The sequence below is a fragment of the Equus asinus genome, chromosome 29, assembly GCF_041296235.1.
Source record: "Equus asinus isolate D_3611 breed Donkey chromosome 29, EquAss-T2T_v2, whole genome shotgun sequence".
Classification (NCBI taxonomy): domain Eukaryota; kingdom Metazoa; phylum Chordata; class Mammalia; order Perissodactyla; family Equidae; genus Equus; species Equus asinus.
The window spans coordinates 35,986,679-36,009,551 of record NC_091818.1 but is presented as its reverse complement, the minus strand read 5'-3'; the positions used below and the strand labels follow the sequence as shown (position 1 = coordinate 36,009,551).

Below are 22,873 nucleotides of genomic sequence, written 5' to 3'. Positions count from 1 at the left end.
GCTCGCTGCTATTTGTGAGTGGCCAGCGGATTGTTTTAAAGGCTCCGAATCTGGCTCTTGGTTTGTCTTTTCCTGTGCAATGTCTAAGCCTCTTTCATTATTATGCACTCTGCATGGAATAATCATGGAAAAAGGAGCTAAGGAGACTCCATGTTAGACTTGCAGCCCAAATACCGCTCTAATCTGGACTTAGCCTACCTAAATAGTCCTTCTGGGTTACCAGGTTTGAATCACTTTATCCTGTTTGCCAAAATGTGTACCTGTTTAAAGACCTCTGTTCATGCATGGCGTCCTGGGTCCCTGTGTCTTGAAAGGAAATATTTGTTTCCTGCATCTGTGTTAGGGTTCTCTCGTATACCAGGAATGAGCCACCACTGACCTTTTGGGAAGCAGAGAAAGAATTATGATAGAATTGGCATCCTGCTTTGAAAAATGTAGTCTTTTGTTTATTTGCTAGCAGACATTGTAGCACTGAATACATCTTTGGGTCTGACAATGGGACCGGTTGAACAATGGAGCTGTCAAACTAGCTTAATGCATGTCTAGGGTTTTTTTTTTTTCTTTCTCAACACCTTTTTATCTGCTATAATCTTGTTTGTATAGACTATACAGAATGAAGAGCTTTTAGAACTGCTTGTTTGTGGTTTTATGCTTTTAAAAAATTTAATATCTACCATTTAGAGAGTTTTTTGCATTTTGCAGCAATCTTGGGTGGGTAAAGTTAGAGATTTATTGCTTACCTCTCTGTTAACTACAGAAAGAAACTTATTGATTGAGGCTTCTTGTAATACCGTTATCATTCAGGCAAATACCTTATTATCAGACATGCCTCTACAGAATTTAATGCTGGGGGATTTAAAATTTACCTGTTTGGTGGACTTACAGAACGTAGCATGAAAGAGAAGAGGAATATTTCTAATGCTTAAGGAAATTATAATTTCTAGTCTTTACCTCCTCTTTTGGCATCTAGTTAAACTAGAAATTCAAGGACAAGTGAGAACTTTTGCCCTTATAATTTTGGTCACAAACTATTATTATATAGGCTATTAAGTTGTTAAGCTAAAGGTCTCTATGGAATATATTGATTTTTGATATATGGTTATGTGCTCATAAAATGCATTTGCAGGGCAAACATTTCCACATCTTCAAAAATCTTTCCTTTTACAACATAAGCATTGGCTTCTAAGGTGAAAATAGTAAGACTTCAAAATGAGAAAATGGAAAAGTCTATTTCAAACTTCTCAAATATTGAAACCATTTTTCTTCTCATGCTAGATATAAAAGAACTGGTCCTAGAATATTAAATGGTAATTGATTTACATGAAAATCATCGTACTAAGGTTGGTTTCCTTAAAGAATATATCTTATCTCACATTTTGGTGTTTTCTTAATTAGCTATGTTCAAGCAATATATTGAAAAATATTAGTAAATTTATAAAGAAAGATTAAAGACCTACTTTTAAAAACAGAAGGGAAATCATTTTAAAGGGCAAATTTTTTTAAAAAAAAATCTAGTTACAAATATTTCCCCTTGGATTATATTGTATTTCAAATTAGTGATGTTACCAGTAAATGAGGACAAGATTTATTCCTTATGAAAACACAGTTATGAAACCTTAACTCTTTTTTAGAGTTTGGACAGGCAATTCTATTTTTTAGACTTAAGTTGAAATGGTGTGAAATATTTAATTCCAAATTATTACAATTAATGTTACAGGCTAAATAGCCTTCACAAGGATAGATTTTCTATTTACAATATATTCAGAGCCTGGGTGGACCTAAAGCATGTCTGCAATATAATAATATTTTTAAAGTTATCCATTGTGAATAGAGTGGATTTAAAATGCATCCTTATTATGTTCTCTTACTTCCAATGGGATCTGAACTGCTCATTCCATCGGATGCCAGTAATTGCTTTTAGGATGAGCTCATAAAAGGTAATTGGGGAAGCTTTATATCCGAAGCTGGCCCACTGTTACCAGCACACCCAGATTCTGCTTTCATGGGAAATGTTTATTCCAAAACAAAGGTGGCAAAGCAATTTTTTTGTGACTTGGGAGAAAAGTAGTTTACTGTGCTCCCTGGCTACTTGTCAGTAGCACGCTGAAATGAATAACTTGGAAGTCTCCATGTTGAATTTTCAACTAAATTATAATTATCTACCTGTCATCCATTCACTTCAATTCATAGTTAGTTCCAAGAACAAGGGAAATCCCTTCTCAATTTGCTTCTCCTGGCCTTAGATCGATGACCAGCTTTCAGAATTCGGAGACCCCCATTCCAGTATCCAACATACAGATATCTTTTCCTCTAGGATGTTGGGGAAGGTGTGAGGTTGCCCCAAGTTGGCAAACTTGTCTACCTCTATTTCCACAATAGTAACAAGATACGTAATCTGTATCCTGCCGTCAGCCTCTGTAGGTGAGGATCCCCCTCAACAGGGACCTAAACAAACGTCAAGGGAAATTTTAATTCTAAGCCCAGATTTGCAGAAAAGGAATAGCAAGAGATTCAAAGTGGGAAAATGGCTTCTTTCAGTAGAATAACGACTGCACCCTAGTCTCTCCACACGCGAGCTTGGGGAATATTCACATGGATGTGTTCAGCAGACCCCAGGCTGAGATCTGTAACCTCAGTGCATTAGTATTCTTTTATTTGTTCAAATGAAACCTCCCAGTTTTTCTCTATTTAAATGTGCGTGTATACAGCTGCAAAATATCCCTTTGGGGCGGAAAAACAAAGAAGAGCATTGGATTAATATCCATATCTAGAACTTTACAGCAAGTGCACATTGTGCTTGACTACCTTGGAAGTCATTCAAAGAATGAATCAATACTAATTATTGTAATCAGGGGGGTTAATTAGGTGAAAATGTGGCTGATGGAAAGTTCATTGCTCACAGCCCTGGAAACACCTAGGTTGATGAAGAGAGGAAAAATGCAAAAGGAAAAGTCTTATGTGGGAATGATCGCTCCATATTTAAGGGGTCAGAATTTGTAAATGAAAAACACACCTGGATTTGGTGTAATCGCAGTAGGGAAGAAATTAGAAATATCCAGCTTAGTTTCTTGTACAGAGATTTCTGTAAGAGTTGTTAGCAGAAAGCAGTGTGTTTAGGGCCATCTTCTGCAGCCCCCAAGCATTTATCTGCACCTCTTCAAACAGGAAAAAGTACAGCCCATTCAGTTGCAATAATGCCTTGGATCATCTTTATTAGCCTTCACTGAATTTCTTCCTACATTTTGGTGATTCCTGGGGGATTTCTTAAGGGGGAAGCAGGTTTCTTCTCTCATAAAACTATTGATTGCTTCTCTAATGGTTATTGGCTTCGGGAGTTTTTCTGAACTCACACTGACTTTTATTCCATAGGAAAGACAAGGCAGTGGTTCGGAGAGGATTAAAATTTGTGGCATTATATTCAACTGACATTGGGAAGAAGGTGTCAGAGGCAGGAAAGTGTCTGTGAGGGTTCAATGTTGTAGCACATTAAGAATTGAAGTGAAGTGTCCTAGAGCCGCAGCACCCTCTGATCACACGGTCACAATCTACAGAGATTGGACTGAGATGAAGCTAGATATACGTGTAAGACAGGGTGTGTGTGCGTGCACACACGCCCATGTGTGCAGACGTGTTTGAGCTGCCACTCAACTCAGAAACGTGCTGGTTAACCCTGATTTGGGATGAGGTACACTTGTTCCCAAACACAGCCTTCTGCTTCATGTGATGTCCTGAGGGATTATCATGTACAGGTATGTCTGTCTTTTCCATAGCTTTCTTCCGACTGTGTAACTGATCCGAGCACATTTTCTTGTATGTCAAGAGCATCATAGTTAATGGGAAATGGCATCTGTGGAGAAACAACAACACCAGCCCAGAGTGACATGTATTACCAGGGCAGCCCAAGCTGCCAGCTCAGCCCATTCCAAGTTGACCCGCCCATGACTGGCTGCTTAGGATTGTGGTGAATCACTGGAATTTATGAAGCAGGACTTGCCAGCATGCCCTCAGAGAAGAATAGAAACTAGAATTTTCCTGTAAAATCATTCAGTTCAACAAAGTTGGTGGTCATGGTCAAGAAGAGCTTGAGGTTTCAAGTTATAATGCTCATACACCTATAATATTCGTGGATTTTTAAATCCTCATCTTGAGAAAGGTTGCAGCTTACAGTTGGTAGAAACTCTGTGTTGAAACTTACAGGTGGCATCGCTGGCTTCCTGCTGGTGTGTGAAGCGACCAGAATGAACACAGTCATGCTTTATGCAGAAATGGATCAGAGGCTTCTCACCCCTCCTATGAAACTGTCCATCTCAGTAATAAAGGGGCAGGAGGCCCTGCAATGCCTTTATCATGCTTTGTCTTTTGAACATCTTGGTCAGGGACCCCAGCTCTTTTGGGTTCTGGGAGATGGCTTATCTGTTCATTCAGAGACGATTTCGGAAGCATCTCTGTAAGCGAAAACTCACTGAGCTGGAGGTGGGTGGCGTGAGTTCCTGGTGGCAGCAGTTAGGATTCATTGTGACCTTCTCTTTGGAAACTGAGCTGATAAAAAGGGATGGAGACCTCACGCCAAGCCCCAGGATGCTCAGTGTCTGCTCTCCAAACACCACAACTTTCCTCTGCCCTCCAGGTTAGGCTACTACCTTAGAAGTGGAATTAGCAGTGAAAATTTAATGCTGCAAGAACAAGAGGATTAGGACTGGCTTTCTCTTTTCCTTCCCAACTGCCAGTTCCAGGTTTAAACAAAGACTGGGGGGATGTGTGAGTGTTATGATTGGAAGTAAGAAATAAACCTAAAATTTATGGACAATCTCTTGCATGCCTGGCACCACACCAGGTAGTTTCTTTTATGATGTATAATGTAATCCTCACAGATATCCAAGAATTAGTGGTAGTTATGTTATTCCCATTTTAAAGATGAAAAACTGAGACCGAGAGAGGTAATTAATAGGCCTGTGGGCACACAGCTCGTAGTGGAAGGGATTCCAACTCAGGACTCCTCCAAACTGCTTCCCTGCCCAACTGGAAAGTATAATATTGAATATTTGATGCTTTAAAGCCATATCTTCTTCTGGAGTTGCATGTGCTTCATGGACTCTGATCTGTACATGCCTCGTGGTTTTGCCACTGAGGAAGCCGTACTGTAGGAAAGAAAACAATCACAGCAGTTGTGGCTTCTGAGTTCTATCAACTCCCCTCTATATCCTCACTTTTTCGCTTTATAGTTTATGGGGTCTTTGAATTGAAGCATCTTGTGCCTCACTTTTCTCAAGCTTTAATCTGTATAGTGGGAACAGATGTTGGAGGGAAAAAGAATTTGAAAGCGTTCAGAAATTGTGACTTTTTATCTGGATAAGGGGCCAAAATATGTCTTCCTGCAATTGTAACCCATGCAGCAACAAACATATATTGCGCTGGACATAAGACATGGTCTCAGCCGTCAAGAAGCTCACAACAGTTAGGAAACAGAGGTAGAACAGTGGGCAAGAAGGTATCAGGTGATGTAATGCAAAGGAAGGGAAGTTGAACTGGGCCTTGAAGGATGGATGAGTAGGAGAATAGGGAAGTTGTCCCCAGATTTATCTTTGTTATTAAAACAAAGCAAAACAAAATCCTTAGCTTCATCCCCTTTCTTCCTCAGATCCCAAGTCATTCACATCTCTCCTCGTCTCTAAACTTGCCATATTCTAACAAAATAGGGCAAATGTAGCTATTAGCTCCAGGGAGTGGGGACAGACTTAGTGATTGGGTGACATAAAGATTTACACTCAACAGCAGAGATAAGACAACATACAACACATTCCACTTAGCTTGGGTAGATGGCCATACTACTTTTCCATGAAGATTTTGGGTAGTTCTTTTAAGAAAAAGAAATGTATTTTTTTTTTTTTTTACCTAATGGACTTCATAGGAATTAGCATCAAAAGCAAATTTAAGTAAAAACTCGTTTAGGATTTTCAAAAACTTCCATCATAAGCTAAAAATAGATAGAGATTTGAACCATATTATAGGGAAAAAATAAATTTCCTGTGCTCAAAACCTTAATGTATTTTCAACCTCCATGTCACTTTAATAGCTTGGTTATATAATTGCTGTAGTAATAATTAGGTTAACCCATTGTTCTTCTTATCTGAGGATCACGGTCGATTTTGATTTTTCAGCCATTCATCCCTAAGAGGAAATGATTGCCACGCATATGACAAAGGTCTAGCTGATGAATCAGAAAATTAAATAACGTGTCCCCAGTATCAATCAACTCTTGGACAGAATCAAATGCAGACTCCAACAGGTTTGGTTCTTAAAACTTGTCATTTTCACTAGTTCGAGACTAGCAATTGGCTTAGAGTCTGGTCTGCACGCCCCATATCAGATGACTTCCCATCCTCATAATCAAAAGCTCTCTGATGGGGATCCGTCATCATTGTGGGTTGAGTTGATTCATGTGTTCTGTTTTACAGAAACCCAAGATTTGCTCTCTTAATCTTCACTCTTCTTCAAGATGTATTTGTTCAGAGAAGGGAGAGACGTTCAGACAAATGGGGCTGTCACGCCTTGAGAGATTCCCTCTTAAGTTGAGATTTTGATTCTTGCCAAGATCTGTCTCAGACAACCCCACCCTAAGGCTTAAAACTTCCATTGCTTTTGCTTCACCCCCACCTGTTGCTGCTTTCTCTCTGGACCCAACATTACGCTTACTACTAAGTCCACCCAGCTGTTATTGCTCAGCTGTTGGATTTCATCAAGAAGTAGTTTCTCCTTTTTTGATTTATCGACACGTGACAGTAAGATGAGAACTTTTGGCCAATTGGGGAAAACATTTTCTGAGGTTGGCAGTGTTGAAGGGCAGATTGCCAGGGAACTAAAAACCTCATTCTGAGAGGTATAAATTTTGTTCCTGCCTCCAGGCTGGCACCAGATAAGGGTAGCTGGTATAGTCTAACAAATCTCAGCATCTTCAAGAGGCCCCTGGAACGTTCCTTCGGAGGTCTTCTCTGAGCCACTTCGTGTGCAAATCATCATGCTAGACAGGCAAGCTTTCTCATCTCCCCACCCTCTCTCCATTCTTCTCCTCCCCAATTTTCATATCTTATTTACTCACTTCCTGGGACACAGTCTTACATCCTCCCCTCCCACCCCCTGGTCATGTCTAGAAAGGAATCCCATGGCTCCCTCCAGAGACAGCTGTTCCTAGTTCGGAAATCAGCCATGGTCAAGGCAAGGCAAGCGTGATTTCTCTCGCAGAGAAGCAACCCACGACAGCTCTCTTCACTTCTGTAGTCACCTGCCTCTTCAGACATGCAGCTGTAGAGAAAAGCTTCTGGCATTGTCTGGCTTCCATTTGAGAAAGAAAAGGGGATAAAGGAGAAAGAAACAGTAAAGCTGGGGCGGGGGGGGAGGAGTGGTATTATGGAAAAAGGTGGAAACTGGAAAGGTAAGCTAGAGAGGGAAGTGATGAGCTGGCTGAGCTCTGGGTCTCACAGATCTGCAGTATTAACATTTCATCCCCTTGGAATGGAAGCTTCTGAAAACTCTAGAGGGGCTCCTCATTTCCGAGTGCGAAGGTATGTATACAAAGAACCATCTTCAGCTCGAGGGCCTCTTCAGAAGGAAGATAAATTCACCATTATGTATTTTTGCTCTATTAAAAACAGATTCAGAAAAACACAAGATTGCAAAAAGCCAGTAGCAGCTGTTCTCAAGGGACAGTGCCTACTTAAAATTCCCGTAAAAATGTAAAATAAGAGGAGTTTAATAACTATTTCATCTTTGTTGGCATTTAATTTGACTTAAGTCATTTTAGGAATGTGATAAAGTCACCATTCCAGAAGCTTTTAAAATGGGAGGGTGGGGTGGGAAGAATAAGGTGATCATTTTAAACTTACGATTGTTGATATAAATATTTATTTTTTAAAGGAAACCATTCAGGAGCTAAGAAAACATATATTTACAATGTATCACTTAAGGATCTGTTTGGGGTTTTTTTTTAAACACATAAAAAAACACCATTGTTTATTTTTGCAAGTTGCTAATGAAACTGGAGTGAGCCAAGAACAAACACATGGCCGAAAGTCAGATGCTCTCCCAGGTACTTAAAATTCATGTGGATTTCAAATTTATTGGCTGGAAATGATGGGAAATCCCCTTATAGGGCCTGTATTTCTTGCTCCAAATGGCTCTGAGCACACTGGGCTTTTTTTTTTTTTTGAACCGAAACAGCTATGGTAATAAAACTTGAATTTGAAAATGTGATAGAGGAAAGATGTTCTGGATTCTAGTTTGTAAGGATGAGCCAGAAATGAGGGCCATAAAAACCCTTTTGTGATGGTACCTTTTTGAGCAGAGGGAAAAGGACGGGTGCCTCTATGTAGCTGCACAGCTGACAGCAGACTGCTTTTAAAGACATTGTGATGTGTGAAGTTATGTACGGGAATAATGAACAAAATGGAAATCTGTCAAAATATATAAGCTTGTCTGCAGGAGAGGAAAATTAACTGCTTGGTTATACACATTAATTACTATCCAGGCACCGGTCTTTTAGTTATGGATAAACTTTATGCAAAAATGTTGAAAGATCTATAACCAAGGGACAATATTCTGGTTCACTGATTGAGTAGGGGGGCTAGAAATAGGATTCTTCCACTTCAAGCAGTGAGTACTCTTTGGGCAAATGCATTTATTAGCACTCTGTTCTATTGAGAGAGTTTTTTTTAATGCCAGTGATAATTCAGTGCTCAGACAATGACCATTGGAGAAAACCCAGTTTGAGATGAGGCATGAGAGGGAAGCAGTTGCTGAAACAGCACTGTGCACCCGATTGCCTTGGAAGGCCTCGCAGAAAATGAGGTCATTCAGAAAGTTTCCCTTGAAGTGCTTCCAATTCTTGAATTGCCTTTTGTTTGGGAAATGAATAGCAAGTTGATTAAAAAAAAAAAGTAGACAATTAGGGAAGGTAGAGCGATGGGCCCAGGGAAGAGCTTAAAGTTTTCCTACAATGAAGCTAAAACGAGGAGGAAACTTCATTGTTCCCAACAGCCCCGTCCCTGGTGATGTCAGCACACAGGGGTGTCACCAACCAGGTCTCGTCCAGGAGAGGGGTCGGCTAATGGCCTCATCCTCTCTTACTGCTGTTGATAAGATCCTTGGCTCTGAGACAGCTTCATTGAACCCAAGTGTTCAACAGCGGCCCAGTGGAGCTGTCTGCCAAATAATTCCAACTGCCAAAACATGATACCTGATGGCTCATTACCGCATGAAAATTAAAAAAGGGGCCCCATTGAGTTGTTTTTAGATTTTTTTCCCCCTTCTGCCAAAGCAGTGAAATGAAAAATTTAAGCTTTTCATCAGGTGGTATTTGGCTGGGTGTGTTTGTTTTGTTTTCGTTTTTAAGCTCAAGAGCTTTTGAATTTTGTATTTTTTAAAACGGCTATTGTGTTTGTGCTGCCATCGTGGAAACAAAACCCTGTGGGGAGTGTGTGTGTGTGCACGAGCGCACGTGTGTATTTTGTTTCTTTCTGGCACTTACATCAATGCCTATGAAATCACTATATTATTTATGTATTTGGCAGCCAAACTATTTAAACTCAGCTACACTCCATAAGCTTTCCTCGGTTCACGTCATCACTGCATCCCATGGAAGAGCGAGTTCTCTTTTCTATTCCTGGTTTTGCTTCTAACTTTAAATGGCAGAAGCAAATGTGCTTTGAAAACTCTGGTACACTGTAGTTGTTAAATAAAGCAATAACCTGTGCACTTGTAATTCTTTCTCTATGACCTACTTACATCCTACTTCACCCTCCTTATAGTCTGATTAAAAGCTGCTTTGAATCCACTAGTCCCTCAAGGGATTTGAGGCAAGAATTGAACAAACTGCTGAGAAGGCTTAAGTTAGCAAGAGGGCTTCCCTACAGCTTCTCCCAACTAATTCGCATGCAATTAAAGAGAAAATAAATATTTCAGAAGTGCACATGTTAATGATGCTTTCTCTACCTTATAGAATGTAGATATATGTGGAGCTTTATTCTATAGCTGATCCGAAAATACTTTTCTTTTTGACGTGCAGTTGTGTTTTGCGTCTATTCTGGAGGCTGGTCCTGTTTGTCCATATGTAAAAGAAATCTGCTATATTGTCAGCTCATTCTATACATTTGGGATTTGTGGAAATAATGTATGGAAAACCAAGAACTGTCAAAGTTTGTCTCATTTATCCAGCTTGGTATTTTATTAAGATTATTGAAAGAACCAACAGTTCTCATCATTTCAAAGGCAGCCTGCAGTAGGGAGTAAAACGCACTTTAGTATTCTTAGGGAAAGTTGGGGCATTTTGGTGGTAAAGAATTCATTTTACTGCATCTGTTTCTCAATTCTTCATGAACCTTGACCTGGTTCCTCAGGCAGTATTTGAAAATGGAGGTTATCCTATCCCTCCATCTCACTATCTTGAAATTAGAACTATCTTGGTCAAAAGCTGGATGTACTGTTCAGTTGAAGAAGGAAATCAAGTCAACCAAGTATATATGGACTTAATTGAATACTTGAGGCCTGTTACTCCATATTGCTCACTGCATCAAGCCTGGATTTAAAATTGGGATATAAATATCTATTTTCCTGCATAATCTCTCAAGATGGTCAGTTCTCATTATCACACAAGAAATTGATGAGAAACGATAAAAACAATCTTTTCTCCATGTTATGGTGTCTGATACATTTTACTCTACATGATACAACTAATTCCACCTGATGAATTTAAATATACCTGACTCAGCTGTTTAACCCTGGCTACTGTGACTATATCCCCAGGTGTGATATGTCGTTATAAAACAGTGATGATACCAAAAGAGGCGAACTATAAACTTCCAGGATGCAATTTATGATGTTGCTTTACAATGTGAAATATGCCATTAAGAAGTTTACATACTTGTGACATTGTGAAAAATTCCGTTTTATTTAAATAACCAAACAACAAAAGAGTGAGAATGTCAATTACAATGTCACCATAGAAATACTTATCTTTCACTTGGGAAAATTAAACTCCCCGCTTCTATTCATTTGTGAAAGTTTTGCCATTTCTCTCAATTCTTATGAGTATATCAGTCACAAATCTTTATTTTTATTTATTACTGTCTATTTTCAGTTCCTTATACTTCTTAATGTTTAAGATGATACTAAAGGAAATACAATTGTGTAGAGGTGAGCCCTCTTTCTCCTTAAAGCCCTGAGATAAGTCCCTAAATGTCACTTGGGCCAGTTATCTATTTACTTTGGCTAAGCCACGAATGCTATCTCAGTTATTGTTAGTTCACACACTAGCAAGCATGTCGCACGGAGGAGCATTTAAACAAACACTCGTGATGATTCTGTCTCTTGTGGTTTCGGTTTGGGAGTCGGGTTTTGATGGGGACGTGAATTCGGCTTTGGCAAAACAGCCGCACGAAACCCACAAGCGGCTTGTGGGTGGGGGGTTTGAGTGGAACAGGACGGAGGCAGCGCGGTGCACGAGTGAGTCTGCGTTTCGGGATGCTTGGGGACCCTAGGAGACTCGGGCTATTTTTAAAGATGGTGAGCTCAGCGCCCCGCGCCGCCCGCCTGGGGCCGGTCCCTCCCTCCGGGGGCCGGGCCGGGCCGGGCGGGCCCGCAGGGGTTAAGCGGCGGCGCGGCGGGCGCGGAGCTCCGCCTCCGCTCGCCGCACCTGGCGCTCCGCAGCCCGTCGCCTCGGCACTGGATTTCGGAGGGGATTGGCGGAGAGCGGGCGGGGAGAGAATGTGACAAGTGCCGGCTCGGGCGGCCGCCGCGGGGAGGCCGCGCGCACCTGTCCCTGCCCGTCTCGCGCCGCCCGCGGCCGCTCGGACGCGCGCACCGCCGCCCCCCGCCGCCCGAGCGCAGAGCGCGCGCCGAGAACATGACTTCTGCCTTCAAGCTGGATTTCCTCCCGGACATGATGGTCGAGGGCCGCCTGCTAGTTCCCGACAGAATGTGAGTGCAGCCCCGGGGGGCCGTGTGGCCGCTGTCCCCGCGCACCCGGCCGAGGAGGGCGCGGCGCTCCTCCGCCCTGGATCGCGGGCGGCGGCTCCCGATCGGCCGCCTCCCTGGGCTTTCGGAGCCGGCGCTGGACGCGGGAGGAGGGACAGTGTCCTACCGTGCTGCGCCCAGCGGTGCGGGGACCGGGCGGGGACCGGCGAGCGGGGCGTGGGTTCGGGGCGAGAGCCGGAGAACGGGGATCGGGGTCCGGCGAGCGGGGCGCGGACACCGGGTGAGGACCGGCGAGCAGGATGCGGGGTCCCGGGGGTCTGGGCGTGAGGTCTGGCCAGCGGGAACCGGCGAGCGGGGCGCGGCGCCCCCGGGGTGGGGTGCGCGCGTGCACGCTCGTGTCATTTGAAATGCGGGGCTGATGGAGCTCTCGTGGCCCATTTAAAGATTCCTTCTTACCAAATTACCCGCTCATCTGACTTACCGTTTGTAAAGATTCCTTTCCTGTGGTAGGAGAAGTGGCAGGAGAGAAGAGGAGGAAAAAAGGAGGGGGGGGGGGGAGTAATTATAAAGCATTAAAATAGCCAGGTGAACTCTATTCAGACATTAGAGGTAATTTTTACGTAATCACGGTGGTTTGTCTGATATGTAGTCTATAATTTAATAATTAATGTGATTCTGGTTGTTTTACGTGTCGTCAAACTAGAGAGTTTACTGGAAGAAGTAGAGAGCTGGAATTCCTGAAGAAAGGAAAGTATGCCGGATTTCTAGCTGGCTCGTTAGTCGTGATAGGAAAGTTTCTCTTATCCGCTCAGGCACTATCAAGTCAAAAGGATCAACCTGTCTTTCAGGCGTGTTGTGAAAAGAAAAACTGAAGAGAGAGAAAAAGAATTGCCAGAAGTGGGTCCGAAAGGTCTGAGTCTACCGTAGACAGGGAATATGGAAAATTCTCTCTTATCAGGCAAGAAAGTGAATGGTGAATCTAGGCTACAGTTAATCTAGTGGAAAAAGGACTGTTATCCTTGCTAAGAGTACGTATAAAACCTTTCCTATTCTACACGCTGTTAAGACTTAACACCCATATTCTTTCTGGCACCTTACTGTACCCTTCGCAATTTTCAGGCCACTCCAAGCTTTATGATCCATTTCCCTGGCAACTGATTTTCCCCTGCGATGCTAGATTCTTTGTCTAGTGTGTTAAATGTTATGAGTTGAGAGATTCTTGCAAAACTCTGCAGTGGCCAATTATTTGAGCCCCTAGGATCTAAAAGAAAATGGGGGATGGGGATGACAGAATCTCTTAAATGTGAATTGTCCTTCCTGTCGATATGAAGAATGTTAACTTGCTTGGTTGGCCACACGATCAGATTCATTGTCTCAGCAAAGATAATCAGATAACAAATCAAAATATTGAATTTCCTTTTGGCAGTTTTCTCTGAGAAAGTAATCTTGATCAGTAACATTCCCATGATACTTGTTTTAAAAGGTTTCTGTCCTGTCCCCCTTAATATATATATATATATGTATAGATATATAATTCATGTTTGCACATTAGCTATTGAAAGTTTTATGTGTTTTCACCTCTCTAGAGGAGTGTCGGGGCTGAGCCAAAGAATTGGCTTGATCATGATTTTGAATTTATGGTCACCTGCTACTTAGGTGACCATAATATATCTAGCTAATGAAGGCTCTATGAATTTGAAGTGTTAATGACCTCTGAAAGATGCTGTCTTTTGTCAGTTAAATTATGAATTATGAAAGTTTAATTTGTCCCTTTCATTTGATGGATGAATGTGGCTCGTTCGAACTATTTGCTCTGAACAGAGCTTTTGTGTTTTAGCCACTAAATCTCCTATACAAATCCTAATGTGACTTCTACCCCACTTCTCTTCCAGATGTTATTTCCAAATGATATCCTTTGGAATCAAACTTAAAATTGTTTTCTGTCTTTGTGAACTGTTGCTTAATTGATCTTTAAAAAAAAAAAGAAAAATAGGGGCTTTGTAAATGATAATTTTATTGTTTCCAAGATAACTATTCTGTGTCTCGGTAGCCCTGAGAATACTGTAGCATCTTTTCCAAAACAGTTTGTAATTAACTTACTTTAGAAACTATCTTTGGGGAATAGAGGTGGTGGGAGGGCATATGACCAGTTGAAAATGCTTGAAACCCACCTAGCAGAATATCTTATAGCCATGTTCATACCGTTGGAAAGATAGCCGTGCAGATTTATTGTTTTCCGGACTGGGTGTCGTGTATGGTATATCACCGTTTGGACTAAATTGCAGTCGGCTGGTTATTGGTCTGTTGCTAAGGAACTTAAATAAAGCAGAGGGGCTTTTCCGGGGTTGATTTTCTAAAGCAGGAGAACTTATTCTCAATGGCGTTTTCCCACAGGAATGTATTAGATAAGTTTGCAAGATGTAATATGTTTGAGTCCTCAAGGCAGACGAACAAATAGCTTTTGAGATGAATTATTACGCTTGATGGCCCCTCGAGCCATCCAGTGTTTAAAGAGCCCAGACCATTTAAGGCTCTATGGTGGTATAGGATCGTTAGGACATATGCTTCAAAGTCTTGGAGTTTTAAATGTTCAGTATCAAAACTGCAAATGGAAATGGACCTTTTAAATAATCTCAACCATTGAATCTTTGTTTTGCATGTGGTGCTATAAAATATCATTTGCAACAAAGTGTAATGAAAATAGGAAGTGATTTTTTAAAAATTCTCTTTTAAACTGGGACAGTTAGTTTTGGGTTGGGGATAGGGATGTGTTTCCTCCTTTGACCTTTTTACTGATCACGTAGAAAGGTTTTTAAACCTTTTTTTAGGGTTTTTAAATGTTTTTGAATTTTTAAACAAAAATCTAAGAAATAATGTCTTGGAAATGAGAAATTGCAGGTGGAAAAATCTATCCATGCAGCTTTAAAAGTGTTAGTTCAGATTTATGACATTAGAATAAGATATTGGGAAGAGGCTATCAATAAATTAAAGTGAAATTGTATTTTTTTTTTCCACATTCGGTAGGTAACCTTTTTGAAAATGAGAAAAGTTATCGTGAGTGTAAATTCATCAACTTGGTGAATTACCATTTTGGTCATTAAATCCTATCGAGTTAGGAGAAGTGGAAAAATGTCTATTCATGGCTAATTGAACTGAAAGGTGGTTCTGGGGACTCATTGTTAAAGCTGAAAGGGCCTTTAGAGACCATCTCATTAGACCTCCTGGTTTTATAACTTAAGAAAATCTTTGAGGGACAATGCGACCCCTTCAGGGAGGCCAAGTAATTACTGCTGCTTCCTTTTCCCTCTAAACTGGCAAAAATATGAGTGGTGAACTGAATGCCTGCTGTGTGCCAGGACACTTCATTTACACTGTCTCTGAGCTTCACAGTAGATCTGCATGGTGGGTCTTGTACCCATTTTACAGATGATGCTTAAAGAGATTATGTGCTTGCCCATGCCACATAGGCAGTAAATGGCAAAGCTGTGGTTGGCTTGTGTGTGTGTGTGTTATAAATGCCTGTTCACGTGTTGATGGGGAGAGAGAATGTGAGTTAAATATATGACAGATTTTTGTTAGAAAAACAAAATTATGACACGTGAGAATGATTGAGCACTATAGGAAATAAATACATGTCACCTGTTCAGGATTGTCTCTCATTTGATTCAAATGAATAAATTTGAATCCACATTCATACCTTTATTCCATATGTTGATTAACGAGAATGTATTTCAATTAAAAATATTTTTTTGTTTAACAAGGGCCCCACAAGGTGAAGGTCAAAAGCAGAGCAGTCCTTTTATTTTTTTTTCTTTCAGTTGGCGTTTAAAGTATATTTGGAAAATACCGTTACAAATAATACACTACAGCAATAACTGAGATGTATCACCTCATTCGGTGATGGTCATGAGAGGAAATGAAAATGAGGAAACTCTAAAAGAAGGGCTATGCATATGGTCCTTTAAGGAGAATTTTAAAAATACCCTTTCAGCTGGGATTTCTCAGCAGTACATATTTTGGTATCAGCTGCTTCCTGAAACCAAAAATTCATCCCACGCTGGCATTTTGGAGCGCTAGTGTTATCTTTGATCTGAGCTAGAGGTATTATTTTAATTGTTAAGTCTTGCTATTTAATTGTAATTTGCTGGATTGAGATGCCTTTGCATCTGTTGATGAGATGCAGTGAACTGGAGGGAACAAGAACCTGGCAAGACAAGATAAAAAGGAGATAGGATTTTCAGATATAAACCTAGTAATTAAGATTTCATGAGATCATTTAGAGCGTTTTCCATCTCAGAGTCTTTTTCCCCCCAAGAGCCATAATAACAGTCTCTTTGGCCTCTGATAAAAGATTGCAGTCTCCTTCCCTTTTGCACGTAAATCCCCAAACTTTTCATTTCTCTTTGCCCCTTCCTTGTGGTTTTGCTTCTTACGAGTTAAACACTCATTCACTTCTCATAAAAAGACAAGTAATGTTTTCATGTGGACAATTATCTGATGAACTTGAGTGTCGGACAGCTAGCACACGATAGATATGTATGATCTAGATACTGTGCCAAAATTTGGGGTGTAGTGCTCATTGTTGAGGCTTACACGTAGCTGGGGAGACCAGATGTCAACAGGGGTCTCATATCATTGCAGAGAATTAAAAAAAAAAACAATCCTTACAGCTGTCGCACAATTCTCTAAGCATCCCTTATCTTATTTGCATTTCGATAGGAAACCTGATATTTTCAACATGTTTCCAGGAGCTACATTAATAAGACGTTAATGTGTTGTACTTCCTATGCTCAACTTCACCCAAACTTAAAAAGTCTTTATTTCCAATTTAGAGTTTTAATATTGGAGGGTTTGATTTTTTTCAGGAGAGGGTCCCATTTTGGCTTTTTGTTTGTGAATTAGGCCACCACAAAGAGTTGGCTATTTCTCAGTGTAGTTTTATCTTCTCCAGAATCGCAGAAGGCACGGTTTGGAACGTACTAATGATTTCCATTTCGTTAGCGCCTCCAAGTTCTCCTGCCTTCGTGTTTATTTCTGCTATCAGGGAGGTACCGGTAATATAGCGAACTTGGATCAGTGGTGTGCCACTTGTGTAGCTGTGCAGAAAATGTATTTTTATTTTTCCTTAAGAAAAAGCTCGTGCTAAACCTAAGAGAAATGGAGCTGCACATTCCTGGAAAAAACCTTTGTGGGAAACAAAAACTAATTAGCGCCGTAAATGGGATGCTCTCAGGTAATTGTACAATAATTATTCCCCTTTAGTATCATCACTGTTTAATTGTGCCATCCAATATTCTCATGCTCTGAATGGAGATGTGAAGGGATGGAAACCTCGGCCTCCTCCCGGGAATGCTTTTTTTCATTTACTGTGAGCTTTAGACCCCTCCTAAAGGACTTTTAAAAGGAAGGGGGAGACATTTAGGGAAGTTTTGAACAGCTTCACTCTTCCCATTTGTTCGAAATCATGACAGAAAGTGATTACTCCAACTAGTTTTATAGAAATACAATTCTTGTTCTGCGGCTGAAAGGCCTTGTGAGCATATTTGAAATTTACACGTTCGCAGTGCTACACGCGGCGTTTTATGAATGGTCTGTTTTATGAACTGCAGGCTGTATATCATGTTCAGATACCACGAGGGCTTTGGAATCAGCTGATAATTTAAAATGGAACGCTAATAAATATGTAATCATATGGCTCTCAAAATGACAGATGAGTACAAATTCGGATTTTGGTTAAATTTTAATTACTCCATCTGAATGAATGCCTCCGAGCCAACTTGCCAGCAAATTTGAGACCCATATTTTTTTCTCCTAAAGATTTATGTAAATTAAGTTTAGGCTGCATTTAGACTAAAATATTGTTTCGGTTTATTGTTCTGAACTTTTCTATGAGACTTATGGCCTTTTACTTAAGGTCAGATTTTAAATAAAGAAATCTGTTCTGCAGAGATGTCGGTTTAAATGATTTGTGCTCCCTTTTGGTCAGCAGAAGGGTGCGAGACATAGTGATAGATGACCGATTTACCAGGATTCCTTTTATAGTAATAGTGCTTTAAGAATAGGGTGCATGGAATGTTTTGATTTTCAGTCGTCATAATTAAAGAAGTCAAAGAGCTTTGTCTCGTCAATGAGACTGTTTATGGCTCTCTCTTTTATAACCACGGAAATTAAGTTCCCCCATCCTAGCAGCTGCTTTGTCTGACATTTATAGGCTCAAATAGGACTGAAGATTTCCTACTTTTGCAGAAGATGGTGGTGACTCACGACCCAGAGAGAATGTAATTAATTTCAGCTGATTTGTTTGATATTTTGATGTAACTTTTGCACAGCTTAAAAAAAATTTTTTTTTTTTTTGAGTATCGTAAGAGTGAATAGTTCTTCAACTTCCACACTAGGCTCTAAAATTCTGTGATTTTTATGCTGAAAGGCTTAAGTTTCATGCTTTTTCTAAAGAAAGTTCATAGCTTGACTTAGGCTCATTAAATTTTAAGGTGGCGTTTTGTATCCTTTTTCGTGAATTATATCTTTGTTTCTCCTAGTCTCCCTCTATAGCAGGAAAGTTGTACCACATTTATCTGACAAAATGAAATCAGTTTGTCCTTTAGGATAAAAGAGCAAGATTTTCTTTTATTGACATGGCTGTGGTTAATAGGCGTAAAATGTGTGTGTACACACATATGCATATGTACGTATATATTTGTAAAAATATATATATGGAAAACCATCTTATTGGGCATAGTTCTTCACTTTCTTAAAATATCTTCCCCTTAATGGTCTTTGGCTATAAAAGTTATGAAATTGTTGCACAGAATAACATGTATTTACAGATTATTACCTTCATAACTAAAAAATGTAAGATTCAGAAAGGTTTAACATCGTGACCGAAGATGTACTTCAAATTAGTGATACTGGTGTTAGAAATAGGTCTCAGGACTATGTTTTCCTCTTTGGCCCAGAACCTCAGAGTAGCTTCTATTAAAAGGTGAGAAGAGTTCACTCTGACGATCCCGTCATCCCCTACTGGGTGAAAAGCTGAGACCCGTCCCAGTTTAGTGGCCCTTTCTGTCCTTTTGGTAAAGTCGCTGGACCTGGGGGCCCCTTCTGTTTCTCAGTTGCAATTGAGATATTGCTGCTATCTATCAAGATCTTTTTGGTTTGGAGGAGGGAGAAAGAAAGACTCTTCACAGCAAAATCTGGACAGCAGAGCCTAAACCGATACTTTCTTGGGAAGACACAGCTGGTGCTGGCCCGACCAAATTCCTTACCTTGTGCTTCTTGGCTGCTGCCGCCATCTTGTATGATCCGTGTCATTATCCCCTAGCTTCCTGGCACTGTTGAGAGGAGTCCTTGAAATTTTGGTTGTGGCTTATGGGAATCCAGCCCGTACACTGAACATCTTAAAAAGGCCAAAGCTACAGGAGATTTATGGACCTATAAAGGGGTAGAGTAAATTGGTGTAAACCAAGTTAAACACGTGCATACACTCTCACACCCAATTGTTTTCTCTTTCCATCTCCAGGCTAAGTCATTGGGTGTCATGCAAGTGAAGCACATACAGGTCGAAATCTGATATTTCATTTTCTCCTTGAAAAATCATAGGGACATAATAAAAGAGAAAGATGATATAAAAAAGCATAAGGAAGGAAAGCTTTGGGTAGAGGACTAATGTATATTTATTTAGTTACTCTTCTTTCTTGTACTCTTCTCTCCTGATTCTGTGTACCCCAACCTAGATTCCTTTAGGTCATAAATAGTACAGCTATTTCTGAAGTTTTCTTTCTGCCTTTCTTGTGTTTTCCTGATTTGTATCTTTTCAGTTCCTTTACTTTAATCTTCTCTAAGATTAAATGGGCTTCTCTAAGCCCGTTTTGTTATCCCTTTCCTGAGCAGTGTCTTCAATTTCAAGAGTAGGGGCCACATCTGTCCATGACACAGTTCTCAGAATTGGAGCCTTGGAGGGGAGGTCAGGATCAAAACACGTCGGTCATCACTTGTAGTAAATTCCACTGGAGCAGCTGCATGTTTCTGTGCATAAAACTGTATTTTGACTTCCTCCATTAGAGAAGGGGTGTTGAGTTTTCTGGTAGAGCATGAGGGTAGCATATTTCAGAATGATTAACTTTATGGATGTCATTGTCTTGGCCAGCTATATTTGGCTATGCTGCAGCTGTATTTGCTTTCTCAAAATTGTCACCAGGAGGCCTCCGACTGCAATTATTCCCTTCAGTCCATGCTGGTAGCATCTTTCCTCGTGACTGCCATTGTCCACCCAGCCATCTTTCCTTGGTGTCAGGATTTAAAGGCAACGCATAAGTCCCTTGAAAAGCCTGAATGCTGGTTAGCACTCCTGACAGTTCCTTCTCAAAGTGATTTCTTAATATTAAGCCATTTTTATTTTACTGTCTAATGCTACTTGTCAGGATTCTATTTTCTTTTCACAGAAAGCTCATATAGTTCTGACTCTTTCCCCCCCCTCCTTTTCTCTTACTCTTAGATGTCAAAAACTCACTTCCCACATCTACAGAGGGGCAGTGTTTCTTCCCTTTCTGTATTGCTAGAGCACTTTGGAGCATGTTTTTATGACTTCTGGTGTCTTCAAGGTCCCTTACAGAACAATATGTTGGAGACCAGACTAAGAGGCAAGGCCATTTTTTTTTTCTTAATTGAGCACTTGCCACAGAATTTACTTTTCTCTCAGGAAGAATTTAGGAAACCTTCTTCTTCATACAGAAATGATTTTAATTCCATCGGCTGTGTGTGGGTTTTAACTTTTAGTTAGAAATAACTTCCTCTTGGAATGTTTCTGCTTGAAGGGGACCCTTGCCCTGCGCTGGCATCTGCTTGTGCGTAGCAGGATGGAATCCCTGGGGATGTGGGCCCGGGGTCTCCCCGGCAACAGGATGGAAGGTCATTCTTCAAGGTTAAACCTCCTTTACTAAACAGCAGCCTCGTGTATTCTCTTGGCTTGTCTTCTGGTTTGTTCCGTGCCCGCTTCAAGTCTCAGGCGACTTGTCAAGATTCCTCATCTAGAAAATAAGGATAACAAGATACGATTCTTACCTGTCCCACAGTATTACTGCGAAGCTAATGTCGGGGAAGGACTGACAACCTAAATATTTTATACCTTTGTGGTATTTCAGACTGCCCGCGAGTTCACCTACATTTCCTGCGAGAATCAAATAGAGGGAGACTTCATTACAACTGACCAGTTAATGGTTTCTCCCTCGGAACATTCATGCTTTAAAGTCTCAGCCAAAGACCCATAAAGCTCCCATATAAACTTTCAGAAAATGCTCGGTCCCCAGGACAACGTTATGAAGGCTGATTTTCTTTTTCTCTCCTCTTTCTGCATGATGGTTGAGAAATAAAATGCAGTTCATGTTCCAACTGTGAACTCGTGGCCAGACCTTCCATTCTGGATGGGGGGAAGCAAAAAGCAATATCTCCATGCAATATCCCCAAATGCGCGTTCTGAGAAGCCCGTCTCTACGCCAGCTGAAATAGATTTTGATTGTCTTCTGGGAAAGGAATCAGCCGCACAATAAGAAGGCTGGTTCTCACATAATGGGACTCCTCACCTTAGCAGACACCCAGCCGTTAAGCGCACCATTTCCATGATATGCATATGGAGGGGAATATTGTAGACCCTGCTGCCTGCGGTCTCCTTAGCGGCTCAGGCTGTCAGTGCCTGGAAGACATAGCAGGAGAGGCTCAGAAGGAGGAAATGACTTGGAGAAGGCGATGATTTCTGCCTTACGAGGTGGCACAGTGGGTAGGGGGTGTGTATCCAGGTGGTATCCAGCTGCAGGATGCTTCAGTTGTTCTGGTTTTGTGGTTTAATAAGCTGGCAGTTATTTCTCCTGACATAGCTGATAGGGCACTTAGAGTCCTCAGTGGGAAGATTTGCTCCTAATGTTTTAGGTCACTTGATTCATTAGACCAGACATGATCAGGGGCAGTTGGGAAGCCTAAAGCCTTGTCTGAGTCCATTGGCGGAGGAGTGCCTTCCAGGACAGGCCGGGGGGACACTGGGCTTCTCCTTTGGCCAAGACAGGGATGTTGACTGTAAGAAACTCTCCAGGCCCTGAATGTGACCTCCCGAAACTGAGAACCCCTTGCGTCATGTAACAGACCACTTTGCATTGGGGTGAACCAGGGACTTCTCTGAAGGCAGTGGGAGCTCGGGAACTGTCAGAGATGACTGCGGTTTCTGAGGGTGTCGGGCAGGGAAAACTGGGTCTGTGGACGAAAGCTGGCAAAATCTTTGAAGAAAGGGGCCTGCCGCACAGATACTACAACTGTTTCTCTACAAATTAATTGGTCCTTTGTAATCAGCACATTTTATCTTCCCAGTGTCAAAGAAGTCTAATTAAGTTTATAGGCAGCCTTTCAGTTGGGCCAAGATTTTGTGCCCAGCTGTTATCAAAAGTGACCAAAATTGGACTATTGTCAGCCTCGGAAGCCATGTGATGGCCTTTATCTTGCTTCTAACTCTGTCTTGTTTTCCAGCTCTCCTCAGAACGTGATACTTTTGATACAAATTGATCTCTAGTTGTCTCTTCGGTACAATCATGATGTCTTCCCAGAAGCCAAAACATGTTTCCCAGTGTCAACGAAGCTGTAATTCTTTGACAGCTAAATACTTCTTTTTTTGTGTGTTTCTCCTAATTCAGATTACTAATGCTTTATAAGAGGCTGCCTTCCTGTGGGCATAGTTTCTGAAATATTTTATGATATTAGCTGTTCTTGATTTAGGATACACTATGGGGCAGCCATTAGGCTAAAGGATTTATATAAATTACCAGTAATCTTCAGAAAAATTTTGCCAGGGAAGTTGTATCATTTCTATTTTGCAAATGAGGAAATGGGGGTTCTAGAAGGTGGTCGTGTTTCTCTGTCTGTCTGTTTC

The 22,873-nt window shown here is 41.1% G+C and overlaps 1 protein-coding gene across 35 annotated transcripts in view; it reads left to right on the top strand.

The window, feature by feature from the left end:
• Positions 1-22,873, top strand: part of CELF2 (CUGBP Elav-like family member 2) — a 500,204-nt gene that overhangs the window by 193,273 nt on the left and 284,058 nt on the right. For 3 of the 35 annotated variants that reach the window (XM_014866593.3, XM_070501032.1, XM_014866595.3), the window contains exon 1: positions 11,651-11,967. The exons of 25 other annotated variants lie outside the window; for them this stretch is intronic. In XM_014866593.3, the coding sequence (XP_014722079.1) occupies positions 11,894-11,967 (74 nt within the window). In that variant the 5' untranslated portion in view covers positions 11,651-11,893. Of the gene's footprint in view, positions 1-11,618; positions 11,968-12,096; positions 12,245-22,873 lie in introns of those variants that run through there. 7 more of the 35 variants (XM_070501058.1, XM_070501033.1, XM_014866592.3 and 4 more) reach the window with 7 other exon arrangements.